Source organism: Haplochromis burtoni, unplaced genomic scaffold (assembly GCF_018398535.1).
Source record: "Haplochromis burtoni strain Fernald_Lab_line unplaced genomic scaffold, NCSU_Asbu1 Contig_99, whole genome shotgun sequence".
NCBI lineage: Eukaryota > Metazoa > Chordata > Actinopteri > Cichliformes > Cichlidae > Haplochromis > Haplochromis burtoni.
This window is the reverse complement of record NW_024582460.1, coordinates 792,116-802,878: the sequence shown is the minus strand read 5'-3', so window position 1 is coordinate 802,878 and position 10,763 is coordinate 792,116. Positions and strand designations below refer to the sequence as shown.

Sequence of the window (10,763 nt, the reverse complement as noted above, 5' to 3'; positions counted from 1 at the left end):
CACACACACACACACACACACACACACAAACATTTATTTATTTATTTATTTATTTATTTATTTATTTATTTATTTATATAGTTCAGTAATTAAATGAGTTTTGCACACTGTGTTTAATACAGTTTCATACACCACATTATGCAGCCGGCTTGAACATGGGGTCATTAGCAAAGAGAATCCCCACACCTTGATCCCCTCCCTTTTTGGTGGGGCACAGGGCAGAGACTGAGGTTGGGAAGGGCTCGATGGCGGGCTCTCTCTGTCCAGGAATCTGAGGGTCAGGCTTAAGTGGGAGAGTGACTCCAACTCCAGGCCCACCGGCGGGGACATCAGGGAAGGAAGGCAAGGTCACAGGCTGGCCCAAGGCAGGCAGGACTATCACTGTTCCCTTTGCATCATCGTGGGGTGTGTTCTCATGTTCTTGCTCGTGGTGATGGTGGTGGTGCTCGTGTTCATGTAGGTGACCGTGCTTGTGGTCGTGGTCCAGAGCCAGCTCGTGGTCATGTTCATGGGTGTGCACACCTACAGCGTGCTTGTAGTCATGGTGGTGGTTGGGGGAGTCACCGCTGTGGTTGTGTGCCTTGGCATGATGAGTGTGCACATGATCGTGGTTCAGACCGTGGTCGTGGGAGTGGTCATGAGCGTGCCTGTGGGCGCTGCCTGTGGCATGGTCATGTGTGTGGTGGTGATTGTGGTCATCAGTTTGGTTTCTGTTGTGGCCATGATGAGAGTGGCTCTTGGTGTGGTCGTGGCTGTGTGAGTGTGTGTCGTTGTGGCTGTGGTCAGTCTCTCCGCCCAGCAGGTGGAGCTTCATCTGTCTCTTAGCAGCCTGGAGATTTTATACAGAGTGTACTATAATAAAGAGTTTACAAAACAGAGCCAGCCCAAGGCATAAGGAAACTAAGCGCCTTCTTAGGTCCCCCATCACCATTTATTACTTACACTGTTCCCTATGCGACTGAAGGATATTTGAACAATACAGATATGACATGTTAATGAGTCTTACCTCAGGCTCATAGATCTCACAGTCGACATTAATTTGCTCCTCATCAAAAAGAGGCTGGAAGAGGGATGCCTTACAGAAGCCCTTGTGCTGAGAAGAGAAAAAGAAGAAAAAACTTAAGAAAGCAGAGGATTGAGGATGCCTGTGGTTTTACTACGGTGGAACAATTACACATACTGAATGAAAAAGTAATCCTCTGCTGTCACAAACTAGTCAGTAGAACTTAGAACACACTGGATCAGAGCTTTGAGTGGAAAGCAGAGGTCTTTGATTGCAGCATTAAAACTAAAATGACTCCCTGATCAGAAAAGTCATACTGCACTCACTGATCTCATCAACCCATCTGACTACAACTTTACATGAGTGAGACTAATAATTCTTTCTCCTGACTCACAGCAAACTCGCAGTCCATAGGGCGGCAGTTCTCAGCCGTCACTGCTTCTGTGCTGTGGGGGCAGGTGGTCTCCTGGATGGTGTATTCTACACGGTAAATTGAACCTGCGACAACCTGGAAACACAAACACAAAACGCATAACAATATGTCAATCTAAATGAGAGTCCATGATGAATAAAGGATCTTTCTTTCTTTCTTAATATTCTCATTCATTTCAGATTGATCGAGGGCTTTTCAGTGAACCTTTCGCACAAAGTGACAATACTGAATTATAATAGTTTAGCCCAGAAGTAATGACTGTATGCGCTAGTTTTTCAGTGTCACCCAGTGTTAGGTTGATTTTGATAATAGTTGTCATAGTTGTACTTAAATTAAACCTCGTCTTTAACTGCAGACATTGCATGTAAGGTTCTGGGTGTCCTTATAGGATGTTTTACTTCCTGCCCTTTATGCCCTCACCTGTGCTTGTGTATCATGAGACCATTAAAAAGGGGTTAAGCCATATACAGGGTGACCAGCAGGAAGTCACGTATATAGAGACACAGAATAAAAGGCTGAAGGGGAGACTGGTTCTTTGGAGTCCTCTGAGGTCGAGGGCAGAGGTGCTGCTCTGAGATCCGACCAGGCTTCCCTTGCACGCAAGTTAAAACCGGTTAAACTGTTTGTCTTGCTTTGTTAACAGGTGATGATGCTCTGAACCAGTGGGGCTGCTAGGGTAGACCCAACACTTAGCAATTATCCACAGAAAGTATTTGGTTAGATAGCATGTTTCTATGTCACATATCTTGATGTTTCTTTTGGATATGTGGTAATCTGACCTGTGCAGTAGCACGGGAGATTTTGAGCAGAGTGAACCGATTGGCCGGCCTGCTCTGGTTGTGGAATTTCTCCAGAGACTGGGTCACAGTCTTCTGAACTTCAGCTTCCTCATTATTGCGAGGTAAATATGGACAGCCGGCACAGCCCTCATGCACCCTACCTGCAGGAATTGAGCAGAACAAAAAAGTGGTTTTAAATGTTGGCGTTGCACGAAACCTGTAATTTCACCAAATTGTCTCATAAGGTGCAGCTTGTTTTTATTTTTCCTCCATAAAGTATGCTGCTGTATATGTAGAACTGGTTGTCATCATAGATATGATCGTTAAAAATCGCAACTCCTTTTTTTATATATATGTAATATTTTTCATACCTGGTCTGATAACACAGCTGTATTTGTAGAGGCGCTCCACTCTATGCACCTTATTGATGAAGATAGCAGCTTTGCACTGTCCATATACCTGCAAACACAAATACAATATATCAATACACTAAATGACTTTTTCCCCTTCCAACTTCTGAAGTAATGCTTATGCTTATGGAACAAAAACCTAAGATGCTCACTATGCTGAAATAGAATTTCAGTTAGGCCCGGAGCTCCTACACTTTTGCACTTTTGGTGGTACTGTGTTAGGCCCCCTCCTCGCATTCAGAGATGGTCTCCTTTTCACATGCCTCCTTGACTCCGCCCTCAAACCAGCGTTCCTCCCTGTCCAGGATGTTACATCCTCATCATTGAAAGAGTGTCCACTGGCCTGTAGGTGTGAAATAGCTGCAGAGTCCTGGCCTGACGAGGTGGCTCTTCTGTGTTGTGCCATCCGCTTAGCAGAGGTTGTTTGGTTTCCCTGATCTATGAATCCGATACTCCTGACACGTACGGGATCACTACAGGTTTTCTCTTAGGCAGTCGGTTGTCCTTCTCTCCTGGATCGGCTGGAGCTTTCTTTAGGAGCCTTCCCAGCTTTGACAAAAGTCCAGCTGGGATAACCACATTTACTCAGGGCCTTCTTGATGTTCTTCTGCCTCCCTGGCTGCTGTGTCAGTGGGGATGGTGTTCGCTCTGTGTTGTAGCGTCCTGATGACGCCCAGTTTGTGCTCCAGTGGATGATGAGAGTCAAACCTTAGATACTGATCCGTATGTGTAGGTTTACGGTACACGTCAGCTTTTAGATGTCCCCCATTACTGATGGAAATCTCACAGTCTAAGAAGGCTAACCTGCCACTTTCATATCCTCCCTGGTGAATTTGATGTGTTCGGTCCACCGAGTTAATGTGATCCGTGAATTGTGGTACGTCCTGAGATTTGATTTTCACCCAGGTGTCATCCACATATCTGAACCAATGACTTGGAGGTGTTCCAGGGTGCCCTGCACAATTTTCAAAACTTTAAGACGTATCTAAATGTTTCCTGGTCAAGGATAAAATCAGGATAGATATATTTTAAATGTGTCAGTCTAGCAGAGAGGTCAGTCATACCTAGCTGTTGATTAATTAAGCCAAACATCCATCCTTGCTCGTATTTTCAGTGTTGGACATTTTATTTGATACTCTGGAATTGGTGTGATGAGGCAGGTACACAGACGAAGATTATTGGACGAGCTTTTGGAAAAAAAATAAGTAAATTATGTTTCTTATTGGTTCAATTACTTCATTTAATTAACTGCTGTGGGGAACAGATTTGGATATATTTATACTAAAGTATGACAATATGAACTTTTGGCTGACTTCAGGTTTGCGGCATTTGATTGGAGTCTGGTCATTTCTGTTATACTGCAGTTAGCAGAGATGGGCAGTAACGCGTTACTTGTAACGCGTTACTGTAATCTGATTACTTTTTTCAGGTAACGAGTAAAGTAAGGGATTACTATTGCAAAAACGGTAATTAGATTACCGTTACTTTCCTCGTAGGAACGCTGCGTTACTGCGTTACTAAAACCGTGATTTTTTTGCGAGAATGTCTCATGACAGTGACGTAAGCGAGTGCGACCGTTACGTGACAACAGCTGTGTGCAGATCAACAATGGATCATATATCGAGTGCGGGAGAGAGTATGAGCGTGCAGCGTTTAAAGCGTGGAAGTACTGACCTTACTTTGAGTTTGATTCCATAAAAAGTGACAAAAACATTAGGTCCGTTGTGCGTGGGAAGAAAACTTCTTTTTACAGCGAAAAAACCCCTAAACTTCCAAGCAAGCACCGAGTGCGCAGACGTAATGGGAAATTCACAGAGAAACTCGCGGATTCTTCCACTGACCGCGGCACACCTGCACCAGGGTAAACCTCCGCCTACCCCACTCCTGCTTTACAGGTGAAAATAGAGCAACAGGACCGCTGAGTCTTTGACTTTATTTATTTTCTGCTGTGTTTTACTTGCATCTATTTGAAAGACTGAGTGTAAACACAAAAAATATTTTATTTTATGTGCTGGAATGTGCAGAAAATAGGTTTAAATGTTAAACTAATTTCTTCCAGTCAGAGAATGTTGCATATAATTAATATTTTGCTTGATGCATAAAGTTAAAAGATTAAAACTAATAAAACAAGTTTTAAAAAGAGACTTTTCATTTGATTACATTTTGTATGATGGATTATGCTAGAAAAAGTAGAATTGGGCTGAAAGATCTATTTTATCACCTATTCAGGTTGTAAATCGTGTTTTTAAAAAGTAACTAAGTAACTAAGTAATTAATTACTTTTGAAAATAAGTAATCAGTAAAGTAACGGGATTACTTTTTTGGGGAAGTAATCAGTAATTAGTTACTGATTACTTTTTTCAAGTAACTTGACCAACACTGGTCCAAGAACTGGATAAACTTCGTGTTTGCCAAGGTTCAGTTATGAAACACTGTATTGGTGTCAAGGGACAGATGCCTGGGCACGGTTTCAAAGACAGTGATGGAAGAGGCAATAAAATAGTCGGAGTCGACGTAAGTGACCAGAGACTCACTAAAGATGACAGAGAGGATGTAAATGTGGCATGCATGTGTGAATGTGGCAGGGACACTCAATTCAATTCAGTTTTATTTACACAGCACACAAATCACAACAACAGTCCTCAGGGGACCGTTGTTCATCGATTCACCAAAGACTCAGCTTTCCATAATCGCACTCACTCTCTTTTCCTACTCTTCTGTCTTGCCATCACGTCATCGGGAGTAGCAGACTGACAGTAATCCCGCTCTAAACAAACCCGCCTGGGAAGTGACTATGCGAGAATACACACAGCCAACACACAACACACCAGGCACAACGTGGAGAAATACTGGGATGCGACCTATATCACTAGAGACCGGAGAAACTAAACCCAATTGTAAAGCGTGTTGTGTGTGTGGGTGTGTGTGTGTGTGTGTGTGTGTGTGTGTGTGTGTGTGTGTGTGTGTGGGTGTAGTAGGTTGAGGCACATGTACGGACCGAGGTCTCCCCACGATGGCTCAGAGGAGGAGCTGCGTCAGACCGAATGTATCCGTGTGATTCTCAGAGAGGAACAGCTTGTTATTTCTCTCCTCCTGGCCCAGCAAACCGTTGTCACACTCAGTATATGGATTTTAATCTAATTACATCCATAGACGAGCTCCTTCATCTGCTCACTCAGTGGCTCGTCTCTTACAGCTACTTAATTAAAGGCTGTGCTTGTGCGAGATCTTAATAAAAGTTTGTGACAGGTTTAGTTAAACACACTGAAATGTTGCTTCCAGCTGCTAAATTACTCTTTCATCTTCTGTAGTCGGAGAGAAAAGAGTCTTTCAAACTCAGGTGACTCTAGTAATCCATAAGAAATGTGAATAACTTTCATTGATATATGCAAAAATACAGAAACTCTGAATATTCCTGTTTAAAACGGAATATTTTACTTTTTTTTCATATTTATTTTGTTTTTCATTCCTTTATTTGACTTATATTTTTACTGTTCTTGAATATCTGCTAGTACTGAGTTTGATTCACTATTTAACAATAGCTGAGTTTGAAATAGGTGGAAATTCTGCTGCTGACACCAGAAGACATTTATGTTGGAACAGAAAGCAAACAGCCTCCAATGTTTCATCTTAACTAGAACAAAGTGTTTGGGTTCAGTGTGTGACTTTGTCCTTGCCCCTCACTTTACATTATTGTAAAGGTTGTGAAACTGACGGGAGATCTTCGCATTTTCTCCCTCCCCTTATCTTTCCTGCTCGGCTTTCTCATGTCTCTGTCTAGTCTTGTCTGCTTCTCTCCTGGAAGAGTCTCACAAAACTTCTCTAAAACCTAAAAGAGGAATTATGGATTTGATCAACTGGTCCCTGAATGTGGAAACAGCCGATCAAATCCCCACAAGGCTGCTCACTATGTGTTGATTGGAACGATGGAGTGAGCCGTGGCTTCTCAGAATGGGCTCATTCAGACGCAGCACGGATGACATCTTGGAGAAGCTTGCGGCTGCTGTGAGTGCTGAGACTCTGACAACATCTGACATTGGAGAGGCTCACGCTGTCGTGAACACTCGTGCTCTATGAGCAAACTGGATAACATCGTGGAGAGGATCACTGCTCTCCAACGGGAATGGTGAGGAACCAGTGATGGACATTAGATCGACTGTGAAATTGACATGCAGGGGTTCACACTAAAGCAAGAACACCACCACTATTTCATGCGGCTACCATATCAGCGCCAGCTGTGGTCTCAAGGCTGGAGCTGAATATACTGTGTTTAGACTCTTCGTTCCAAACGCCCTCGTGTGCTTATCTCCGAGGCCGAGTCTGGGCCCAGCGCTGGATGCATAGCTGCAGGGCAGGATGGCTGTGTCTGCATCGGCTTACTTCTCAGTCCTCACCCACCCCTGTTGCCTGTGACGTGCTTCATGGTGTTGTGATGTGGACATTTATGCGCTCTTTGTGCAGAAGAGCACATTTGTTTCCTGTTCTCATGCTGTCCCCCACAGGAGCCCAGCATGAGTAGAGGTCTCTTTTCCCCCTCCTCGACCATTGTATTTTACATTTCAGTGTTTTTCAATAATACTACCGGTCTCCGGCCTGTCTCCCCATTCTGCTGCAGGGCAGCTTGCATGTGACAAATACTGGCTTTCTTGAGATTCCTTAAAGTTTATCATACAAGCTAACATTTATTCATAGCTAATTCTTCAGTTCAGGCTGCTGCCACTTTAATAGTATGAATGCATCCACAAAGGAAGCATTATCCAATCAGAGAATACTAACTGGTGAACACAGTGAGGGGCCACATCAAAGAGGGGCCGTGGACACCATCCATAACAATACGTTTAATGTTTTTTAATGAATGTTTATCATTGAGTCGTTTAGGTGACAGTGTCTGTAAGGTAAATATCATAAGGTAAATATCTCTCTCTTCTACAAAAGTCTTGATGTCCTTCCCGGCATCGTGTTCAATACCACAAACATGTAGAGGAGCAGCCTCATGTTTCATATCACTGAAGTGGACAGCTGTTGGATAACATGTTCACTCTTCCTATGTTTTCATTTGATACAGTAGTTTTTCCATTTACACACCTACCAGCACAGCAGGTAGGTGTGCTGGTAGGTGTAAATAAAAACAATATTTTAACAGTAAGAAGTTCGTCTACACATTTCTCCTCTCAGTTTAGGAGGTTGACTTTTTATTTAGTCACTGCAGGCCTTCACCTTCACACATCAAACCGAGCTTAAAAACAATAACACATGAAAGACAGTCCGGTTTTTATTAAACAGACGAAAGAGGCAAAACTTTTTGCCGTAGTCTTTGAGGTTGAAGTGGGTCTGTGTTTTTTGTCTTGTGTTCAGCATTGGAACAAATGCAGGTGTCGAAGAGTTACGGTCGTGGTACTTCAGCATTAAGCTACCACTACAGAAGACAAGCGAGCATAAAGCTGTAACACGTCTGTGCACTCATTCACACGCTCCTGCACACCAAATCTGGAACTACTGTCCATCATGTGTCGTCCTTTTTATCTACCTCGGGAATTTACATCGGTCATTGATAAGTGCCGTTTATATTCCACCACAAGCGGACACGGTCACCGCCTTATGCGAGCTGCATGAGGCACTCACACAGCACCAGACACAACACCGGGACGCTGCGCTTATTGTGACGGGGGACTTTAATAGCGCCAACCTCAAACGCGCAGCGCCGAACTTTTATCAACACATCACCTGCCCCACCAGGGGTGAAAGGACACTGGACCACTGCTACACTACGGTCAAGGACGGCTACAAGGCACAATCCCGCCCCCCGTTTGGCAAATCTGATCACGCCGCCATCTTCCTCATGCCAAAATACAAACAAAGGCTGAAACAGGAAGTTCCGGTTCAGAGGAAGGTCGCGCGCTGGACGGACCAATCGGTGGCCGCGTTACAGGACGCACTCGATGACGCAGACTGGGGCATGTTCAGAAACAGCTCCGACGATGACGTCAACGTGTTTACGGAAGCGGTTGTGGGATTCATCGGGAAACTAGCGGATGATACCGTGGAGACAAAGACTATCACAACGTTTCCCAACCAGAAGCCGTGGGTGGATAAAACCATCCGCGACGCTCTGAGATCCCGCACCGCTGCCTACAACACGGGACTCATGACGGGGGACATGGACCCGTACAAAGCCGCGTCATATAACGTGCGGAGGGCGGTGAAAGAGGCGAAGCAGCGCTACGGGAGGAAACTAGAGTCACAACTCCAACAGAGTGACTCTAGGAGCCTGTGGCGGGGACTAAGGACAATAACGGACTATAAAGCACCAACAACCGGTATGACGAACGCGGCCGTGACTCTGGCAGACGAGCTGAACACTTTCTATGCTCGCTTCGAGGCTGCAGCTAAGGTCTCCAACAATGCTAGTGTTAGCGGCGCTAACGGCTGCAGACAGGAAGATACTGCCAGCACCGGAAACGTGCTCGTCATCTCCGAGCATGAAGTAAGGAGAGCCTTCAAGAGAGTGAACACCAGGAAAGCAGCAGGACCAGACGGCATCCCAGGTCGTATCCTCAGAGACTGCGCATACCAGCTAGCTCCTGTGTTCACTGAGATATTCAACATCTCTTTATCTCAGTCGGTGATCCCCACATGCTTCAAAGAGTCCATCATTGTTCCTGTCCCGAAGAAACCCCACCCTGCTTCTCTCAATGACTATCGCCCTGTAGCCCTCACCTCAGTAGTGATGAAGTGCTTTGAACGCCTGGTCAGAGACTTCATCATTTCTTCACTACCAGACACACTGGACCCACTACAGTTCGCTTACCGTCCAAATCGTTCCACAGACGATGCCATCTCTCATCTCCTCCACACATCACTCACTCACTTGGACACTAGAAGGGGGAATTATGTTAAAATGCTCTTCATAGACTACAGCTCTGCATTTAACACCATAATTCCCTCCACACTCACCACCAAGCTGGAGCATCTGGGACTCAGCTCATCTATGTGTCAGTGGATCTCCAACTTCCTAACTGGCAGACCACAGGCAGTAAGGATGGGCGGACATGTCTCAGCCTCCACCACTCTCAGCACTGGAGCCCCCCAGGGGTGTGTTCTGAGCCCCCTGCTGTACTCTTTGTACACATATGACTGTGTGGCCACTACCAGCTCCACCACCATCATCAAGTTTGCTGACGACACCGTCGTGGTGGGCCTGATCTCTGATAACAACGAGACGGCCTACCTGAAGGAGATTAGGAATCTGGAGAACTGGTGCCAGAGGAACAACCTCCTTCTAAACGTCAGTAAGACAAAGGAGCTGATAGTGGACTTCAGCACTAAGCAGGAGAGGAACTACCAGACCCCCGTCATCAACGAGTGCCCAGTGGAGAGAGTGGACAGCTTCAAATACCTCGGAGTTCACATCACGCAGGACCTGTCATGGTCCTGTCACATCAACACCGTGGTGAAAAAGGCCCGACAGCGTCTCTACCACCTCAGACGCTTGAGAGACTTCCAACTGCCCTCCAAGGTGCTCAGGAACTTTTACTCGTGCACCATAGAGAGCATCCTGGCGGGAAACATCTTAACCTGGTTCGGGAACAGCACCATGCAGGACAGACGAGCTCTACAGAGGGTTGTGCGGTCAGCTGAGCGCACCATCCGCTCCGAGCTCCCTGACCTGCACTCAATCTACAGCAGGCGGTGCTGGACCAAGGCCAGGAAGATCGTGAAGGACCTCAGCCATCCCAACAACAGACTGTTCTCTCTGTTGAGGTCAGGAAAGCGATTCCGCTCCCTGAAGACCAACACAGAGAGACTGAGGAGGAGCTTCTTCCCGCAGGCGATACGGTCTCTCAATCACACCACCACACAGTACTGACCCACACATATGGTTCTTACACACACACTGGACTTTCTGGACTTTGTTTTTGCACAACACTGGTCACTATATTCTTCATTTCCGGTTAATACTTGTACAGCTGCTGTTATTGTGTATATATTTATTTATATTTAGATTTCTTCATACATTCTTATATAGTTCTATATTGTGTATTGTGTATTTTGTTGTACAGTTATTTTATTTTCAACTTTAATTTATATATTTTATCTTATTCTTCCCAGTTAAATTTACCCTTCATTCTAATTTGCTT

General features: G+C 45.1%; 1 protein-coding gene across 1 annotated transcript; it reads right to left on the bottom strand.

The window, feature by feature from the left end:
* Positions 1 to 32: 32 nt before the first annotated feature.
* Positions 33 to 6,608, bottom strand: LOC102313103 (kininogen-1). Its single transcript, XM_042223006.1, has 6 exons — positions 6,534 to 6,608; positions 2,587 to 2,704; positions 2,216 to 2,376; positions 1,398 to 1,511; positions 1,007 to 1,093; positions 33 to 829 (listed from the first exon to the last, which is right to left on the bottom strand). Exons 1-6 carry the CDS (start codon positions 6,606 to 6,608, stop codon positions 137 to 139), a joined length of 1,248 nt encoding a protein of 415 aa, XP_042078940.1. The 3' UTR covers positions 33 to 136.
* Positions 6,609 to 10,763: the final 4,155 nt, after the last annotated feature.